At 40.5% G+C, this 21,895-nt stretch overlaps 1 protein-coding gene across 7 annotated transcripts in view; it reads right to left on the reverse strand.

Annotated features, from left to right (window-relative positions):
• KDM5B (lysine demethylase 5B) overlaps window positions 1–21,895 on the reverse strand; it is a 106,611-nt gene that overhangs the window by 83,978 nt on the left and 738 nt on the right. For 3 of the 7 annotated variants that reach the window (XR_011645530.1, XM_058274966.1, XM_058274967.2), the window contains exon 1: window positions 21,483–21,732. The exons of 3 other annotated variants lie outside the window; for them this stretch is intronic. Coding sequence is in view for 2 of the 4 variants with exons in the window: in XM_058274966.1 (XP_058130949.1) it covers window positions 21,483–21,701 (219 nt within the window). In the remaining 2 variants the exon portion in view is untranslated. Of the gene's footprint in view, window positions 1–21,107; window positions 21,733–21,895 lie in introns of those variants that run through there. One more of the 7 variants, XM_058274968.2, reaches the window with a different exon arrangement.

A 21,895-nucleotide genomic window follows, 5' to 3' on the forward strand; every position in this document is an offset into this window, starting at 1 on the left:
TAAAAAGACAAACAACCCAATTAAAAAATGGGCAAAAGACATGAATAGGCATTTGTCCGAAGAAATACAAATGGCAAAAAAACACATGAAGAAATGCTCAACATGACTAATCATTAGGGAAATACAAATCAAAACTATAGTGAGATATCACTTCACATCTATCAGAATGACCACTATTAAAAAGACAGAGAACTACAAGTGTTGGAGAGGATGTGGAGAGACAGGAATACTTATTTACTGTTGGTGGGAATGTAGAATGGTACAGTCATTGTGGAGGACTGTTTGGCAGTTCCTTATAAAGCTTCATATAGATTTGTCACGTGACCCTGCAATACAACTACTAGGTATACCCAGAAGAACTGAGAGCAGTGATACAAACAGACATCTGCACACCTATGCTCACAGTGGCATTATTCACGATTGCCAAAAATTGGAAACAACCCAGGTGTTGACCAACCGATGAATGGATAAACAAATGGTGTTGTAATTCACAGGATGGACTATTATGCAGCTGTAAGAAGAAATGAAGTTATAAAGTATAAGACAACGTAGATGAACCTGGAGGACATTGTTAAGTGAAGCAAGCCAGATACAAAAGGACAAATACTGTATGACTGTGTTACTATGAACCAATATATAGTGTAACATATTATATGAATAAAAAAAAAAAATTTATATGTATCCAGTACATTTAACTAAGAAATGGGTGTTTTTATTCAACTGTTTTCTTTTTAGTTTATATTTTCAATTGTTAAATGTACAAAATAAAGTTAAAAAATAACAAAATATAAATAAATATTCATATTAAACATGTTAAAAATAAATAAATCTTTTCATAGACAACTGGAAGCTCTCTATAAGAATAAATGTCAGAGTTACTGGACATTGTATGTCCCTCCATGGCCCAATGAGCAGACTGGGGAGAGTGTAAACTATAATGTGGACCGTTGACCATGTGGTGCAGCAGTGCTCAGAGATGTACTCACCAAGCACAATGAATGCCCCATGATGATGGAGGAGGTTGTTGTTATGGGAGGACTGGGGTGAGGGGGGTGAGGGGTATATGGGGCCCTCATATTTTTTTAATGTAACATTTAAAAAAAATGAAGACAAAAAATAAATAAATGTCAGGGAGCAGATGTAGCTCAAGTGGTTGAGTTCCTGCTTCCCATGTACAAGGTCCCAGGTTTGAATCCCCAGTATTTCCTAAAAACAAATACCGACAGGGAAGCAGATGTGGCTCAAGTAACTGGGTTTCTGTCTACCATATGGGATGAGCCCATATGGGCTCAATCTCCGACCTCCTGGTAAAGAGGTGCCTGCCCAGCAAAGCAGGCCAGTGTGGGGAACAACGTAGCAGGATGATGATGCAACAAAAGAAAGACAAGGAAGAATCAAGGCAAGATACAACAGAAACCAGGAACGGAGGTGTCACAAGTGACAGGGAACTTCTCTCCCACATCAGAGATCTCTAGAATCAAATCCTGGTGAAGCCTAGAGTAGAAAAACAAGAAGACAAAAAATGAAAAACCGACACAGAAGACCACTCAGCAAATGGACACAGCAAAACAGCAGGGTGTGGAGTGAGGGAAAGAAAAGAAAAAAAAAAAAGACAAGCATACACTACACCTGCTGCAACAAGTTAGACTCAGCACCTGCCACAAGAAGCAGACGACTAAATGAGCAGATGCCACAAGCCAACAGAAGCTGCTCAGGCCACTGGGCACTTGCCCCACCCCCAGCCATGTGGGAGGTCCCAGGTTCGGTTTCTGATGCCTCCTGGAGAAGCCAAGCAATGAGCAGAAAGACAAGAGACTATTGTCTCTTGGGGGGGGGGGCAGGGAATAATTTTTTTAAAGGAAATAAATCTTTATTAAAAAACAACAGCAGGGAAGCAGCTGTGGCTCAATCAGTTGGGCTCCCGTCTACCATATGGGAGAGCCTGGGTTCGAGCTGAAGGCCCATGCGCCACAGAGAGTTGATGGTCCATGTGCCATGGAGAGCTGGCAAGAAGACACAACAAAGGGAGACAAGCAGATACAGAAAAAGCGTGCAGTGAATGGACACAGACAAGAGACAGCAAAGAATGGAACAAGCCGCAAGGGGGCGAATAAATAACTAAATGAATCTTAAAAAAAAAAAAAAAAAAAACAGCAGCAGCAATATGCAGGTAGCCGATGAGGCTTGAGCAGTTGGGCGCCCAACTCCCACATAGGAGGTCCTGGGTTGGGTTCCTGGTGTCTCCTACTAATGAAGACAAGCTGATGCAACAAGCTGACACAACAAGCAGATGCAATGAGCAAGGTACCGATGTGGCTCAAGTTGTTGAGCACCTGCCTCCCACGGGGGTTGCTAGGTTTAGTTTCTGGTGCCTCCTAAAGATGATGAGCAGATGCAACGAGCAGATAATGAGCATACAACAAGCAGACACACGAGGGAGCCATCATGGGGGGGGGCGGGGATTTTTTTAAAGCAATATGCACCCCTATCTGATGACCATAAAAATTTAAATACCAAAAGTAAACTCAACACTAAAACTAAATAAAATGACCAAATGAGAGCAAAAAAGGCCCACTTCAACATTTCAATTATTTTGGGTTTTATGGAAAAATGTATTTGTCCTTTAAACACTTAATTTTCATTTAATAGAAACAAAAGGTAAAGGAATAACCAAAGTTTTTACTGAATTCTCTGGTTTTGTAACATCTTTAAAAGATAAGCATGTAAATGCAATTAAAGAATCTTCCTACTCACAGATCCTAGAGTTATTCCTACTGAGTCAAGCTTTTGCAGTTTTTCTTTTTACTACTGAAACAATTTTGACCTTAAGATATTCTTTAAGCTCTTAAAAACTGAAGGCCTAAAGGAATGTAAGTTAATCTATTGACTTTTATCATATTAGAAATAAAAACTGAGACATTTTGAAACTATTACTTGGGAGCAGATGTAGCTCAAGTGGTTGAGCCCCTGCCTCCCATGTACGAGGTCTAGGGTTCGATCCCTGGTACCTCCTAAAAAAATAAAACAAACGAAAAAACCAACTCTCTTTGGGAAATGGATGTAACACTGTGGTTGAATACCTGCTTTCCATGCACAAGATCCTGGGCTCACTCCCTAGTACCTCCTAAAATTAATTAATTTAATTAAAAATTCTCTTTACAAAAGTGAGGCTTGCACTGTTTTATTTTGCAAATGTTTTGCAAATCTCTAATCCTTACTTAATAAAATCAGCCCATTTTCTGCCACCTTCTGCAATCAGATGGCCTATGCTGTTCTAGTTAAAGTATACAAAGAAAATCTGTCCTTATACAGATACTTAGTTGAAAAGATGAAGTTGCTATGTACCTGTTAAAAGAATCCTAGTAACTCTCCAAGGGTCCCTGGCCCAAACTGCTGAAACAACTGACCTACTGGGCCCCTCTAAAGGTCTCTGCATTCACTAACATTCGCTGCTTTCTCTTTTACAGTATAGAAATTCATGCATCAGGAGGAAAAAAAACTCAGTCCATATGTATGGCTAAGCACACAGCTGGCAGGCACTCCCAGGGCAAGTCCGTGGATCTCTGCTTCTGAAAGGAACAGAGTAACCCTTGTGAGCATCCACACATGCTCGGCCCAGTCTCTCTAGTGGTAGCCTGAGAGACTGAACCAAGACACATCTCGCAGACTGCAGTCCCAGAACTTGCCCTGAATGTAGAAAGCAGTTCCCAGAGATATGCCATAGAACACTGCAGGAAAGCAGTCAAGTTTTAGCTGCCTGTGAAGCAGGGAAAGAGGTAAGAAGAGACAGAACTGGCAAGAGAGGAGGAAAAATTACCATCAGAGAATACCTAACCTCAGTAGAGAATCACCTGCCTAAGCTACTAAATGACAAAAGGCCCACCCATCACCGCCCATCACAAGCCACACTGGACAGTTCCCACTCTGGAAGGCAGGAATAAGGAGGGAGGGAAGCAGTAAAAAGTTGTAGTTTTCAATTCCTCTTTTGCATAAAAGGGAAACAACTTTCAAGTCCTCTTTTACATAAAGTAGGGAGAAGAAAAAAGCTCTTAAGCTTTTTATAAGACAACTCTATGAACCACCACATAAAAGGACAACTCATGTGCCCACACCCTAGCTTGAGGGTCTTTCTTGGAAGACCTCCCAGGGCTTCACAGACCTCAGAATTTGGCAACAGCTATGAGAAAAGAAAAATATCGACCCAGTCAGCCTTTTCTACCTGTCCCTGGTCTTTCCAACCTACTCCTTTGCCCTCTGTTCCTTTCAGTCACAGAACATAATCTCAACCCTCCTGACCACGGTTCCCCTCCCTGGAAGAAGGTGGAGGACTTATTCCTTATACTGTGCAGATTCATGGGCCACGTAGGTTGACGGCTGACATCATCCACGGGGGTCTGCCTGGGAAATTACCCGAGTCAAGAAGGAGTTTAACAGATGCTTTTCCTGTCTCGCTGCCAGGGAAGAACATCTCTTTGCTGTTTCTCTTTTTACAATTTGCTACCTTACTTTTCTCACAGCTTAGATCTGTCCTTAGGTTCTGAGATGGCAAGATTCTCCCTCCACATAGTAGGTCCCCATTGCTCAATCCACCATTCAGGAGAATCTGCTGTTTCTGCGGCAATCCTCGGTCCAACTGAGCCCATGGATCTCTCCTGTTAACACTAGTTAGCTTTTTTCTATCTGCTTCTTTGTCATCATGATTCCCAACCTCACCATTTCACTGGGGAAAGCCAGATGTGGGGTTGGTCATGAGACATGACCTCAACTCCTTCCAAGGCACATTCTCTCCAACTCTTGTGTACCACCCTAAAGACTGCTCAGATACCTTCAGAAACACCCTCCAGGGACACGTCCTCTTCTTCATGTTAGAAACCCTTCTGACCCATATTCTTTCTCCATCTGAGGCGACTGGACAGTCATTTTAATGCCTGCCAGTTCCGCCTCAAACCTTCCTGTCCTCTCAAACTTCGGATATGCTTGAACAATCATCAGGCCCAAGGATGCCTGGAGACTCCCCGGCTAGTAAGACCTAGGACACTAGGTCTCAAACTGGAACCCAGGAAATGAAGGGGGAGCCCTTGTAGGGAACCCTACACTTATTCTGGAGCCCTCCATGAGGACCCAATATCTCCTTTCTTTCTCTTTCAAAAGTCAGACATAGATAACAAACCCTCCCCTCTGTACCCACAGACACCCCCCTCAGGTGCCTCTTAAAACACTGGAGCACTTTTCAGCTGAACAGCCTAAAATGGAAAAAGTTATACTTTTTCTGTAATAATGCATGGCCCTAATATAAATTGGAGGAGAGAGAAACATAACCCAAAAATGGAACACTTAATTATAACACCATACTCCAATTACACCTACCATTCGCCATTTATGTTATGCTCATACCCCTCTAGAAAAGTCAAGCAGGATGAAAAGGTCATAAAGAAATGTGAATGAATATAAAAACTATTGGGGGAGGCAGATGTGACTCAAACAACTGAGCTCCCACCTACCAAATGGGAAGTCCCGGGTTTGGTTCCTGGTGCCTCCTAAAGAAGACGAGCAAAACAGCAAGCTGATGAAATAGGCTGGCATGGCAAGCTGATGAAACAAGAGGATGCAACAAGAGACACAAGGAGGAAAACATAATGAGAAACACAAAAAAGGGGGCTGAGGTGGCTCAAGCGATTAGATGCCTCCCTCCCACATGGGAGGCCCCAGGTTCGGTTTCTGAGCACACAACAAGCACACGATGAACCAAACGAGCACACAATGAACAGACAGCAAGCACAATACAATGAGGGGTAGGGAGAAATAAATGAAGTAAATCTTTAAAAACAAAAACTTATTGGAAGAAAAAAAAGACTTGAATAAATATTCCTCCAAAGAGGAAATACAAATGGCTAAAAAGAACAAGAAAAGATGTTCAACATCACTAGCTATTAGGGAAATGCCAATCAAAAACATAATGAAATATCATTTCATTTCACATCTACTAGAATGGCTGCTATTAAAAAAAAAACAGACAACTACATATATTGAAGAGGATGTGGAGAAATAGGAAAACTCATGCATTACTGGTGGGAATATAAAATGGTACAGCTGCTGTGGAAGACAGTCTGGCAGTTCCTTGGAAGCTAAGTATAGAATTAACATATGATCCAGCAATCCCACTACTAGGTCATATACCCAGAAGAACTGAAAACAGGGACTTGAACAGATTTTGGAAACCGACATTCACAGTGGCATTATTCACAATTGCCAAAGACAGAAGCAACCCAAGTGCCCATTAACAGATGAATTATAAACAAAACGTGTTATAGACTGGGGTTAGGGAATGGGGAGTTGATGCTTACTTGTACAGATTTTCTGTATAGGCTGATGTAAAATATGGAAACAGATAGTGGTGACAGTAGCACATAATTTTGCGTGTAGTAAACAGCTCTGAACTATATAGGTGAATATGGTTAAAAGGAAAAACTTTATGTCGTAATTTTACTAGAATAAAAATTTGAAGATAAAACATAGGACTGTATAACACAATGAATCCTATTACAGATAATGGACTATTGTTAATAGTACAAGAATGTTCTTTTATGAACTATAATAAATGTACAACATTAATAGAAAGTGTTACTAATTGGAAAAAATATATACCTAATATAAACGGATGGTAGTTAATAGTACTATTTTAGTGATCTTTCATCAATTGTAACAAATATTCCACAACAATACGAGGTGTTGGTGGCAGGGCAATATATGGGAATCCTGTACTTTATGCCTGATAGTTCTGTAAACCCACTTCTCTAATAGAATTTAAAATTAACAACAAAAACAAAAAACACTATAAGCTATCTAGAAATAAATCTATACATTTATGGTCAGTTGAATTTTGACAAGGGTGCCAAACAATTCAGTGGGAAAATAATAGTCTTTTTGATAAATGAAGCTGGGTAAATTGGATCCACATGCAAAAGAATGAAGTTGGACCTTTACCTCATACCATATACAAAATTCAGTTCAAACTGGTTTAAACACCTAAATGTAAGAGCTGAACTATAAAACTCTTAGAAGGAAACACAAGCATAAATCTTCATGACCTTGGATTAGGCAGTGATTTCTTAGACAAAACACCAAACACAAGGCAACCGAAGAAAAAGAAAAAGATAATCTAGATGTCATCAAATTTTAAAATTTTAAGTTTCAAAGGATATAATAAAAAAACTGAGAAGATAACCCACAGAATGAGATCTGAAAATCACATTTGATAAGGATCTAGTATTCAGAACACATAAAGAACTCTTACAACTGAATAATAAAAAGCCAGATTAATTCAACTAAAAAAAGGCAAAGGATTTAAACAAACATTTCTCCAATAATATACAAATGACCAACAAACCCCAAAATAACTAGATCATTAGTCATTAGACAAGCACAAAGCAAAACCACAATGAAATTCCACTTCATACCCACTAGGATGGCAATAATAAAAAAGGCAAATAAGTATTACTGAGAATGTGGAGAAAATATAATGGTAAAAGAGAGACATGCCATTGTAGTTACTTTTTAAGCATTAAGTTTCTTGTTTTTGGGTTTTTTTTTGGTGCCTGGGACCGAACCCAGGACTTCATACATGGGAAGCAGGTGCTCAAACACTTGAGCTAGTTTTTTTGTCCTTTTTTCAGATATTTATTTTATTTATTTATCCCTCCACCACCACTGTTTGCACTTGCTGTCTGTTCATTGTGTGCTCATCTTCTTTTTTGGGAGGCACTGGGAACCGAATCTGGATCCTCCCATGTGAGAGGGAGGCGTCCAATGGCTTGAGGCACCTCTGCTCCCTGCTCAGTGTGTCTCTCATTCATTGTATTTCCTTATTGTGTCTTGTTGTATCATCTTATTGAGTCAGCTCATTGCATCAGCTTGCTGTCTTGCTTGTCTTCTTTAGGAGGCATGGGGAACCAAATCTGGGACCTGCAATGTGATAGGCAGGCACTCAACTGCTTGAGACACATCTGCTTCCCCTAAGCATTAGTTTTTAATAAAACTTGACAATAATGATCCACATTTGTAGAGCCCTTAAATTACTTAAATGTATTACTGTCAAAACTGTGAAAAATATTAAATGGCTTTCTCATGGATCCTGCTTCCCAACCCACCTGAATGGACACTTTATACGCACTAGCTAAATATCTTGTTTATAAACAATAGATTCCATCACAAGGAGCTTAATTTCCCCCAAAAATTTCCGTAATAAATTTCTACCAGTCACTTACAGGAGAGATTCACATAAGTTTTTGGTACATCCCCAAAGTCTTATCAGGCCTGTAATGGAAACATCCTTTTAATATTCCCCAAGAAGGATTCTAAAAAGATGAACTTAATTCTGCAAATAAATCATCTTCCATTCAAATGGACTGACATCTCGGTATGAAGCCAGTCATAAAAAGTTAAAAGGAAAGTATTATTTCTTTCAGATCATTCATAGACATCTTATGGTACCAAAGTCATTGAATGGAACCAGAAGAAATTTCAAATCCTTCTCTCCACAATAATTATAATTGGTACAATAATTACTTCAGTATGCCTATACCAAAGCATGTTAAGATCAACTAGCTATACTTTTTTCTCAAGGAACTTATTTAATAAACAATTTTGACTCTTTTTTTTTTCATACCTAGAATCATAGTAAGGAGAATTTCTAGCAGAAAACTGATGCTACCAAGGTTAAGAAATGAAGATTACATACTCACTTCAGAGAGATTCCAACAATGATATGTTCTGTGTGTGAAGGGGCGGAGACCAGAGAAAAGAGGTTGGACTCTGCCCCTTCAACATTCCCCCAGCAACACCTAAACCTACTTGGCCACCAAGAGCTAGGGAAGTTAAACATCTCACACTGTAACTTCAATGCAACTCTAAGGCCTCATTAGGGCTATAAACACATGCTTTTTACCTTTAGTCCTCTACAAACTGGTCATTCCTGGAGATTCAAAATCAGAGTCAGGAAAGGGACAGTGGTGAGACTAAACAGTCTATAACTCAGAGGAAATACTGAAAAGATTACCAAATCTTTGTTGTGCTTAATATTCCATCTAAAGACACATTGGTATACGGAAAAAAGTAAACAGCAAGCCATATACATTTTACTTCATGTAAATATTTAAGAAATATTTAGCTCTGCTACAATTAAGATACATTAACTATAAGCCTAATGTTAAAAGCCGATATAATTTTAGAGTATGTATGATTCCTAATAGTCATTATTTGAAGTAAAAGACTGATGCTTGAACCTGAACTGGAACTGCTATGATCGTTTAGTATTTACACAAGGTCAACCTGCCAGTCTATTCAATATACTATAATTCTAACCAAACTTCAAGTTTAGCTCTCCTGTTTGAAAAAGAAAAATGTACTAATACACAGCCATGCTCCATTCAGGATGTCAGATAAATAGGTTTACTCTCCAAAGATCTTAAAATAAAATTATCCTATGATGGAGAGTTCAGGCTATGATGTGTGCTATTATAATATAGTACCCTTGACCAATTTATTATTTAATGTTTATATGCCACATTCCAAAATAAATTTAAATAGAAAATTAACCCACTTTATGCTAAAATATGAGAAAGTTGCAGCCTGATGAAACCAGTCCTCATTTGAATGGCTGCCTGACCACTGGGATATACTCTATAAAAACTGTGTAAGTATCTGCTTTTCCAGGTTTTAAATAATTAGTTTTGCAGCTGGGTCTAGAGTTGAGACTATGTCATGAAGACACATATAAGTCTGAAATACTCTCAGCAAACTGGCTTTAATCCCCCTTGGCTTCCCAACACCATATTTCCTGGTGCCTCCAACTAGATTCTCTTCCTTCCTTAAATGTTAGTGTTTCTGGGGGTTGTGTCATACCCCCATTATCATTTTCCCATCCCTGCCCTGATCCTGGTAAGGTTAAAGCCTTTCAAGACATCCCAGGCAGCCTTCTCTCCCCAAATTCTACCCACCTCCATACCCTAAAACCTAGTATTTCCAACCACTCTACGCACAACTTCTATTCCTTGTACACATCATACTATATAATCTACTTGCAGATCTTTTCTCCCATTAGACTATGAATTCCTTTAAGCAGAGGCTAATTCATTTCTGAAAAACTCTAGAAGCTTAACAAAATGCTTGACACTTTGACATTTCAGTAAATGTGATGAATTAAATGCACAACCAGCTCCACGGACCCAACTCATTCATTCACGAGTTGATAAAAAGGATTCCAGTTTCCTGAAATAAAGTCCTTCAACTAATAATTTCAGATCAATTTGAAGTCAACAGGTAGGAAAATTCCTTATAAGAACAGCTGCCAAAATCTTGTCAAGGAATTACCTGAACAAGCAAACCTAAAGCGGAACATTAGAATTACCGGAGGAGTTTCTTAAAATTCAAACACTTAGGCTCCACATGATATTCTGATTCATTTCTGAGGTGAAGCCTAGAATGACTTTGATGGGAGGAAGGGGAAATCCTAAATACTTTTCCAATGTGAAGCTCAGTGGTCACTGAAATTGATGAGCCAAGAGTTTCCATACAAAAATGCCTATCAACCAAAAGTACATGAAAGTGCTAAATCCGACCTACTGATAAACTAAAAGAATGAGGGCATATGAATTATTCAGAAATTATTTATATAAACACAGACAAAACTAAATGGTACCTTAATAAACTTAAAAAAAAAAAACTAAATGTTTTTTAATATCATGTATGTGTAGCTTACACATATTTGTATTGATTTCCCTATAGTTACTAGTATTAAGAACACCTTCCCACCACTTACCCTCTTCCCAAAAAGCATTTGTGTTTGAGGGGAGAAGGTAAAGAAAGAGGGAAAACCTAATTCTCCTTCCCAAAAAGCCTGTGAAGATAAGAGAGGCAGCCTAAGTTTCTGGGATCTATGAAGGGAGCCACTATATACTAGAAGGAAGCTGAACTTTGGAGTAAAAAGGTACCAGGAATCTGTGTCTCTCTTTGTTGTGTCATCTTGCTGCATCAGCTCTCCATGTGTGTGGCGCCACTTCTGGGCAGGTACGCTTTTTTCGCATGGGCAGTTCTCCTTGAGGGGCTCACTCCTTGCGTGTGGGGCTCCCCTACGCAGGTGACACCCCTGCATGGCACAGCACTCCTTGGGCACACCAGCACTGCACATGGGCAAGCTTACCAAATGGGTCAGGAGGCCCTGGTTTGAACCCTGGTCCTCCTATGTGGTAGATGGATGCTCTATCAGTTCAGCCAAATCCACTCCCCGCCTGTTTTTTTCACTTGCTGTTGTCTGTTCATCTTGTTTCTTTAGGAGGCACCGAGAGCCCAACCTGGGACCTCTGATATGGGAGGGAGGTGCCTAATTGTTTGAGTCACCTCCACTCCCTGCTCTGTTGTGATTCTCATTATGTTCTTCCTCCCCATGTCTCTTACTGCATCATCTTGTTGAGTCAGCTCACTGTCTTCTTTAGGAGGCACCAGTATCCAAACCAGCAACCTCCCATATGGTAGGTGGGAGCCCAGTCCCCTGAGTCACATCCACTTCACTGAATAGGATCTTAAGATGTGACCCAACTCTTTCAGTGTAGGTCTTAATCCTCTTATTGGAGTCCTTTATAAGGGAATGAAATTCAGATAAAGAGAAAGCCATAGGGAAGCAAGAAATTGAAGGCAACAAAACCCAGAAAAGAAGGGAGAGACCAGCAGACACCACCATGTGCCTTGCCAAGTGTCAGAGGAATCCAGGAAGACCATGTGATAAGAATCCAATGAAGAAGACAAACTGCTGGTCTTCATAGAAAACACTGTTTAATGATGCTTTAACTTGGCCGTTTTTCTCAGCCTCAAGATTGTAAGCTTCTAAGTTAATAAATCCCCACTGTAAAAGCTAACCCATTTCTGGTATATTGCTTTTGGCAGCCTAGCTAGCTAGAACATTTTGATCTCTATTGTCTTAAAGTTTTCATTTCCTAGCTAGCTAGTATCACACCAAAAAAAAAAAAAAATATCATGGAATCCTTAATCAAATTCTAAATCCTCTTCTCTCTTTCAATGAGCAACTATCTTATGTAGTAAAGGCAGATATATTTTACAAATGGTAGCTAGGAAAAGCAACAAGGTTAGCAGTGAAAAAAGCAGTTACAAAGTAACCTAGAAGAATGGGCTGCAATTAAGCACAATTTTACAAAACCTCAAAATCCTCACCCTACACCAATTCCTCCAGCCAGTCTCCCACCAGAAATCTGGTGGCTGGTTATTCTCAATTTGTACAAAATCATCATAATATTGGATAGGAGCCTCTCTGAAAGAGGGAAAAGATTAGAATACCTGGAAGTTTACAAAGTGGGAACTATACTCCAGAAATCCTCTCATTATTGACTCTCCTACTAACCAAAAAGACATTCCCATACTTTCATCTCCATCCCCCTCAACCCCTGAGCCACAAATAAAGACACCAGAGCACAAATTTAGAGATCCTACCCCTTCCCATCTAGTCCTTCCAAGTCAAAGCCTGGCAAGGATGAGATGCTACCATCTGATTTAAATATAGCCAAATGACAAGTTGGTATAACCACAAAGAAAACTGGTAGAACCTTGCCTTATGGACATCCATCCGCAAGGCTTCCACAGTATCACAGTTATCCCATACTAGAAGAAATTAAAACAATTTTTAAACAATTCTTAACACAAAGCTCACAAACTCTTGCAAATGTACACGTACTATACAAGACACACATACACATAAATCCTTGCAAATTTTCTTTAAGATCCAGATACAGAAAAGCTTCATCTAAACCAGAGGTTCCTAACAAGGGGTCTGTGAGTTCGAACTGAAATTCAAAGAAAACATTATTCTTGTGGGGATGTGTTGGTGCGGGTGTGGTATATTTATTAAATAATACACAATGTAGTGTGGACTTAGTAAGGGGTCTGTGGTTTTCACCTGACTGGAAAAGGGGTCCATGGAACAAAAAAGGTTAAGAACCTCCGATCTAAGCCAATACAAAGATTACTTTCTTTCTGTATATTCTAGTTTTGATGCTGGCCTTTTGCCTTTTCAAGTTTTACTTTCTAAAAATCCTTTCACTGCAGAAGAAAATGAGGAATATGCATTTGGCACTAACCCTTGTCTCTCTAAATCTCTCCCCAGACTCTTCTTAGCAATGCGCAAATAAAGCTTTGGGATTTAAGCTCTTTGCAATCCATCAATTAATTAATCTGGACAGCAGCCCTAGGTCAGTGTCAGATCCCCTTAGAGCAGATAAGAAGGCACACATCAGAGTAAAATGACTTTGTCCAAGGTCATGATGGGATTAGATTCAAGACTACCCACCTATTTTTTAAAATCGAGAACATCCCCCTCCTGTCCTCTTTTACGTAATAGAGGAACTGGTTTTTCAAAATAACAAATTAAAATATATACTCATGTTTAAGTGGTTATAATGGGAAATTTTAGGTTATATGTTACCAGAATAAAAATTTTAAACCATAGCACGCTACAACACAAACAGTGAAACCTAATGTAAACTAGGGACTATAGTTAATAATATAATTATAATAATATGTTTCATATTTTTAACAAAAGTACCACACTAAAGCAAAGTGTTAGTAATAGGGAAAACTGTGACTGAGGGTTGGGTATATGGGAACTCTGTACTTTCTGCATGATTTTTCTGTAAACTTATAACTTCTTTAATAAAATATAAAAGGAAAAAAACACATACATGCCCTACCCTTTGATAAACCTCATTTTTACCCCTACAAAATACCCTTTAAATTTGACAGCATTTTACAACAGACTGCCAAGTGAAATTTGAGTTTTCAGTTCTAAAAAGCTATTCGTTATGTAATCTTCTGCCTGATCTTAACCACTCTCCTATCTGAGAAATGGAGTCCTCATTTCTAGGAGGAGAATGGTAAGTCCTTAGATTTTATGGGGTTAATGATAGAAAACATTTTTAAATTACTTAATTTTTAAATTGCCCCGTTTTGAAGAAAACATTTGATACCACATAACTCCGATCAGCAATTCTGCTGAAACAGAAACCACAACACCAATGTTGTTCGTCAAATTGTAACATTCTTCACAGAAATGTGAACCTAATGACCTAACCAACAATTCATTAAGACCCTTCCAATTCCCACTTACTGAAAACTTTTTTTCCAGGAAGGGAATGCCTACTATTTAGGTTACTCCTGATTACCAGCTTTGTTCTTATCTGACCAAGGCCCCCTTCTTCCAAGAGAGAAAAGTTGAGAGAAAGTCTGGGGGGAAAAAAGGATAGAAAGCAAACACTGGACCAATGCGGGCAGAGAATGCCCTCTACCTACCACCCACTACCACCATCGTGTACCATAAGTTGGCCTGAAGATAGGAAAACTTCCTCACAGGTTCCAACATATGTATAACAATGTAACAAAGCTACTGATTAAAACTGAGAAATACAGTCCCCACCCTTGTTGGGCAAACTGACCATCACTCACCCAAGGCTAGCATTCTTAATTGTCCAAATCTCTCATTCATACCCTGAATAAGACAAAAGCTAAGCAAAGCTGAACTCTACAGTGAAGGACACTGATCTGCTCTCTACACTTTTGTGTATGTTTGAAATTTTTCATAATAAAAAAAATTTTAATTTACACGTTGGAAGTGATGGCTCTGACAGAAGTAATTAGTCTTTAGGTCCAAAAAGAAAGCATTAATTGATAAAAAGTAGAAAAATGGATGATATGACTCTGGGCTATATCTAAAGGTGGCAATGGTGCTTTAATAAGAGTGTTCTACAATTAAAGATCTGAATGTTTAAATGACAGTAGGAAAAAAAAACTTAAGAATACTTTTAGTTAAATTCCACATTCTTTGTTCCGAATATTTTACAATCACAGAACAGAAATATCTCACTGCCCTAGAGGAAGCTTTTTCTCATTAGTCTGGTTCATAGAACTGGTTGTGAAAAGTAAATTCAGAGAAGCAGCTGTGGCTCAAGCAATTGAGCTCCTGTTTACCATATGGAAGACTCGGGTTCAATCCCAAGGACCTCCTGGTGAAAAAAGAAAAAAGGCAACCCAGACCTGCATGGAGAGGCGCAGGCCCTCACGCAGCAAAGCGACACAGCAAAAAGATGACGACACAACCAGGGAGAGGGGGGGAAAAAAAGTAGATTCACCACTGAACTCATCTAATAGTCAATGACAGAAAAAGAAATGTTTCTGGAAAAATTTCTGGAGGTATACAATGGCACTATCTCGTTTAATTGTTTTCTTTAATTCTGTGCTAGGACATAGCAGTTTTTACATGTTTAAGAAATCCATTAGGTTGCATACAATTCTCATGCCTAAAACAAATTTATCACAACTCAGATATTTAAAACCCAGTTATTAAGTTTCTCAAACTTTAAATCATCAAAAGTTAAGGGGGCAAGAAGCGGATGTGATCTTCGCCTACCGTATGGGAGGAGCCAGGTTCGATCCCTGGGGCCTCCTGATGAAAAAGAAGAAGAGAAAGTTGTGTCTGAGCAGCAAGCCAGTGCCTGCGTGGTGAGCTAAGTGCTCATGTGGGTGCCTGTGCGGTGAGCCAAGTGGCCACGTGTGTGCTCATGCAGTGAGCCGACGGCCCACATGGTGAGGCACGTGCCTGCATGGCAAGCCAGTGCCCGCGCGACAAGTCCATAGCCTGCACAGTGAGCCAGTGCCTGCTCAAGTGAGTCACACAGCAAGATGATGTCTCAACGAAAGAGAGACGAAGGGGAGAGCCAAGGTGAAGTGCGGCAGAGACCAGGAACTGAGGTGGTGCAATTGACAGGGAACCTCTCTCCACATCAGAGGTCCCTGGGATCAAATCCCAGTGAATCCTAGAGGAGACAGATGAGAAGACAAAAAGAGAATAGATACAGAAGATCACACAGCGAATGGACACAGACAGCAAAAATTAGGGAGGGGGAATGGGAGGGGGAAAATACAGTAAAGCTGTAATCTAAACTTAAAAAAAAAAAAAGTTAAGGGGGAAGGAAGCAGATGTGGCTCAGGAGTCTGGGATACTGCCCTTGGGCTACCACCTACTACACTGGGAGGTCCCTGTTCTGATCCAGTGCCTCCTAAAGGAGACAGGCATAGCAAGCTGATTCAACAAGATGACACGAGAGACAGGGAGAAAAAACATAATGAGAGATACAACAAAGCAGGGAGCAAAGGTGGCTCAAGCAATTAGGCACCTCCCTCCTACATCAGAGGTCCCAGTTCCACTCCCAGTGCCTCCTAAAGAAACAAGGAAGATGAACAGACACAGCAAGTGCAAACAACTAGGGGGTGGGGAGAAATAAACTAAAAATAATAATTTAAAAGAATTTTTAAATAAAAAGTTAAAGGGGACCCACTGTGGCCCAAGCACCTGAGTGCCTGATTCCCACTTGGAAGGTCATGGGGTACCAGGGCCTCTTAAGGAAAAAAAAGAAAGAAAAACAAACAAAAAAAAAACAACTGAGGAGAGCCAATGTAACTTGGTGGTTCAGTGTCAGCTTCCCACATACAAGGTCCCAAGTTCAATCTTGGCCCCATTACCTCAAAAAAAAAAAAAAAAAAAATGGTTAAAGGGACTAGACAAGGGATACAGCTTTCCCAAGGTATCACCTCACCGGCTCATCTAACCCAAAGGAACTTGTCAGTAGAACTCTGGTTATTCTTCAAGTGACCCAAACTTAACAAAAATTTCAGAAAGGGCAGTAGAGCTCCCTCAGTTCCCAACATTTATTCCACCCAATTTTAATTTTTTTGAGGTTGATTAATTACTTTCTGCACTTACAATATCTAATTCTCTTAGAAAAAGAAAAATCAAGAACTACCGCAACACAAACCAAGCAGAAAGGTTGCACAAGGAAAAAAGCAGTATCTTCCTAGGTTAGGTGTTTTTCAAACCTATAGATGGCATTTGGAAAGAAGTATACAGTAGGTTTCTGCACCCACGATATGAGGAATTGAATTAACACTTTTATTTCTATGGCATGGGCTCTCTCTCATCCTTTTCTATAGCCAACCTTAACATGGTCCAAATTAAAATAAGAGGTTATATAAAGGTCTGCAAAAGATCCCATTACAGCACATAAACCAGGTTTCTTTTTTTTATTATTTATTTATTTTAATTTATTTCTCTCCCCTTTTCCCCCTATCCCCCCTCCCCCGTTTGTCTGCTCTCTGTGTCCATTCACTGTGTGTTCTTCTGTGACCACTTCTATCCTTATCAGTGGCACAGGTTTCATTTTTTAAAATCAAATAGTTTACAACAATATTTTTTGCCCTCTGAAAGAACATTCTCTGACAGATTCCTGCCTGGCGATATTCAAGCATCCTGAACATCCTGAACTTGTACCCCAAATTAAACACAGAAGTTTATCACTAATCAATCAACCATAAATTTTAAGTCTAGGCCAACAGGTCATGAAGAAAATTAAGTACCTTCAACACAGAAAAAGAACGAAACTGAGTTAATAATTTTCTCTAATTTATTATCAGTGGTTTTCTTCAAGGAAAGAATTTAGAACCCTGCTTTAATGTATAACTAACTTTTCAAAGGCAATTCTCTAGTCTTCTTTGCTCTATAAAATGGTTTAGAATGCATTTTAAAATTGATAATAATAGGAGGGGAATTTAACTTTCCAGTGGGGGTATAGGTACAAATCTTTAGCTATTCATATATGCACAAAACCACTCAGATCCCATCCTAAAAATGTGTTTTATTAGCTCACTAAGAGTCCTAACTGGGTATGTTTATGACTCCTGGTGTGACCAATTCACCACTGGCAAACCAAAATTTAGCTAAACACCCATTCACAGACCGCAACAAATGAAATTTTTGTTTTGTTTAGGTAGACAACTGCAAACTACAACTGTAGGACTTAATCCAGCCTCCTACCAAATGAGAAAAAAAAAAAGATGATGATTTTCTCCTGGATGCTAAATTTATCTTAAAAAGAAGCCACAAATGGGCACAGGTTTCTTTTGGAGTGATGAAAATGCTCTAAAATTCATTGTGGTGATGGTTTCAAATTTTTTAAATACCAGTGAATTGTATATTTAAATGAAGAACTGTATAGAACATGAAATATATCTCAATGAAACTTATATTAAAAAAATAGTTATAGGGAAGAAGACATGACTCAACTGATAGAGCATCTGCCTGCCATATAGGAGGTCCAGGGTTCAAACCCAGGGCCTCCAGACCCATGTGGTGAGCTGGCCCATGCATAATGCTGCTGCGCACAAGGAGTGCTGTGCCACACAGGGGTGTCCCCCGCGTAGGGGAGCCCCACACGCAAGGAGTGTGCCCCGCAAGAAGAGCCTCTGCTCGAAAAAAGCATAGCCCGCCCAGGAGTAGCGCCACACACACTGAGAACTGATGCAGCAAGATGACGCAACAAAAAGAGACACAGATTCTCAGTGCCAGAGATTCTCAGTGCCACCATTGAGAATGCAAGCGGACACAGAAGAATACAGAGCGAATGGACACAGAGCAGACAACTGGGGGGAAGGGGAGAGAAATAAAAAATAAATCTTAACAACAACGAAAACAGTTCTAAGTTCCTCCTTCAATAAAAGATGTTTCTATTGATAAGACTTCTCCAAATGGCAAAGAATCACAACTAGAGAAAGATTCTGTACAACCAAAGAAATTGGGAAAACAAAAGAAAGAGGGTTAGGTCAAAGTTGAACCCCAAAATTAGACAATGACAGGCTGGAATGGGAGTAAATGATATCACTTACATCTTTTCCATACAAAGAAAGCTTAAAATGCATATTTAAGCTCCTCCCTGTTCCATAAGGGTGGAACCAACAGGTTCATACAAAGATGTTGGATGATGACTCTACTGAAACACTTAAAGGCAGTTTTACACTTTGAGTATAAAAATGCAAGGATCAAAGTACCCACTACAGATAGTTAAAAAAAAAAAAAGTTGTGTCTACTGTGCCATATGGGGTTTGATTTAAATATGACTTTCGGACACTGCCAAAGAAGAAATTTGTAGAATCTGCCTATGTCCAAAAGTCAGATGTTTGAGGGCAAGAAAGTTATTAAAGCCATAAAATATATTCCAATCAAACTTGGAAGACTCAAAAAGTATTCACTGGGCAGCCAACTCTTTCCACCTAATAGTTACACTCCAAAAATTAATCATCTCCCAAATAGTACAAAGTGACATAATTTGTTCTTAAACAGACATAAGTATATTGAGGAAATGAAAAATTTGTATTTTAAAAGTAACAAAACCAGAAGCCAAATTAATTATAGATTAAAATAAGGTCTCAGCCCAGAAAACAAGCCTGGTTATCCTAAATATTTGATGTAATTAAAATAAAAGTTTATTTTTCTATTTAAACTTTTAACTCAGGATTTGAGTACAGTCCTCTTGATTTATTACCTTTGATCACATTTCTCTTATTTTCACAAATTTCTAACTCCCCAGTCCTCATATGCAAAATTAATTTAAACACCCATTAAAGAAGCCAAGCAGTTTAGGAACCTCATTGAGACAGCAGCTATAAACTGAAGCTACGTAAGTAGCATTAAAGATACAAAAATAAGAACAAACAGAAATAATTCTTCCCCTCTCCTCATAACAAGTAAAATACCTATAGCCTCAACCCCTGTAATGTAGCCACTTGTGTGTTCCAAAAACTCAGTAAACAAAAATCATATAGAAACACAGGCATTATACAGCTACCCCATGGAAAATATTTCATACCTCTGGGTTTTTTGGTAGCTTTCTTTCAACTACACGAAACCACTTGTTCACAGCTTTCCTAAAACGAAACAGTTTCTAAAACAAAGACTGTTTACATCTCTCCATATGCCTTTGTTCCAACAAAACCCCTCTTCAAGAGGTACAACTTCTGGAGAAATTTCCCTTTTTGTTGTTATATTAACAACAAATATTCCCCAAACTCTTTCCATTTGGCAAAGGAGTTTCCTAACAAAGGAACAAGCACCCTGCACACAAAGGCAGTCTCCAAACAGAACACCGGTTATATTTGGAGATTATTTGTGCCTCTTTAACTCCCTGCTTCAGGCTGTAGTGTATTCTCAATACAAAATGGTGGCCATCATGCCTGACATTCAGAGTGGGAAAAGGCAATTCAATCAAACATTTTGCAAAGCTTACTAATGAATATGCTAGCCAAGATGGAAAAAAAGGTAGCCAAACCTAACCAAAGCAGCACTATCTTTTCCAGGAAAGGACCCTATAAAAGGAATACAATAAGAAAGCAAGATAAAGGATTTACCCCAGCCCTAGTATACCACAAAACCAACATGGAGGACAACTTCCAGGAACCTGACTTCACATTTTGGTTACCAAAAACTTATTCAAGTTGCCTAATTTCTGAATAAAATCCCATCTGTGCAAATAAAACTAAATTGCTAAATATCTGAAAAACATATCCTATTCTTCAAGAATTAAAACCCTGGCTCAAAGCACTCCTAGTTGGCTTACTTTTCTGCAGGCCTCTTTGCCCTCTGAACGAAATTTACTTTCTCTAAGTAAGAAGAGATTCAACCTTGTCCACTTGAGAAATAGATCTATTTTCAAACATTTCCCCCATACTAGTTAGCTAATTATTTTCGGAGGCATATAGTTCATCTCCATTTTCAAACTAAAGTATAGTGTGTCTGTTTTAATTTGGGGGTGGGGAGATGGAAGTAACAGGGACGACTTATTCAAGGATCTCTCTCAAAACAGTCTCCCGTAACAGATTAAGATTATATACAGAATCCCCGCAACTCAAAATGTCATTACAAAGAGCAAGGTTAAGGGAGAATGGGATTGGAATGGGAGGGGGCTCTTCCTTCACTTTTTTTCTGGGGAGGGGAGGGGAGGGGAAGAAGAGCAGGGAGAAGATTCTCAAACAGCAGGAAAGGCAGTTAAACCTCCTTCCCAACGGTCCTAGCCGGTTCAACCGTCGTTTAGGCCAGCTCGGATTTAGACCATCCCAAAAGGTGGACAAAAACAGGGGTGGAGACGGGCACCCAGTCCGGGCTTGGCGAGGGGGTGGGAGGGATGGGGGTGTCGGGGAGGGGGTTGGCCGGGCTGGCCTCCGCGAACCTTGGAGCCGTTAGGGATGATCTCAGAAACATCCCACCCCTCTCACAGAACTCCCAGGTCTGAGGCACTTTAGACACGGCCTGGAGAGCTGAGGCGGGTGGCTGCAGTTCAGCTCCCCGTAGATTGCGGGAGAGAGAAAATGAACATTAAATCTTCGGGGGTCTTCTCGTCTGACACCTAGCCCCACAGACGCAGCCTCACCCCCACGGCATCCACCCCACAACGACACGGCCCAGGCCTCCCCCAGGGAGCCGAGCGGTTGGGCCAGAGTCGGGTGTGAGAGCCCACGGGAGCGCGGGCGGGCATCTGAGCCCACCGTGCCCAGGCCGCCTGCCCTGCCCTCCGCTGCCCCGAAAGTGCCCCCCAGACACTTACGCCCCCCACAACATATCCGCTCCCGGGCCGGCCCCGCGGCTCCTCCCCCGCCCTCGGGCAGCGCCGGATACCCCGTCCTCGACCCCGACCCAGGGGGCAGCACGAGACCCGGGGACGAGGGGTAGAGGGTGCCCTGGTCTGGAGGGTGGGGCGCCCAGGTGAGGGCCGCTCCGGGCCGACGCCGCCACCACACAAAGGACCAGGGGCTCCCGCCGCCATATTGAAAACTTTCCTCCTCGCACGACAACTCGCAACTCCCCCACCCCCACCCCATCACACACCCCCGCACCCCGGGGGCGGAGGCCAGGACCAGCCTGCGGAGCCGAGCCGGAGCCGAGCCCTTCCTCCCCGCCCGCGCCTCCGCCCGGCTCCGGGAAGAAACGACCCCGCGACCATCCTCCTTCTCCTGCCAC

The sequence above is a fragment of the Dasypus novemcinctus genome, chromosome 13 (genome assembly GCF_030445035.2).
Source record: "Dasypus novemcinctus isolate mDasNov1 chromosome 13, mDasNov1.1.hap2, whole genome shotgun sequence".
NCBI lineage: Eukaryota > Metazoa > Chordata > Mammalia > Cingulata > Dasypodidae > Dasypus > Dasypus novemcinctus.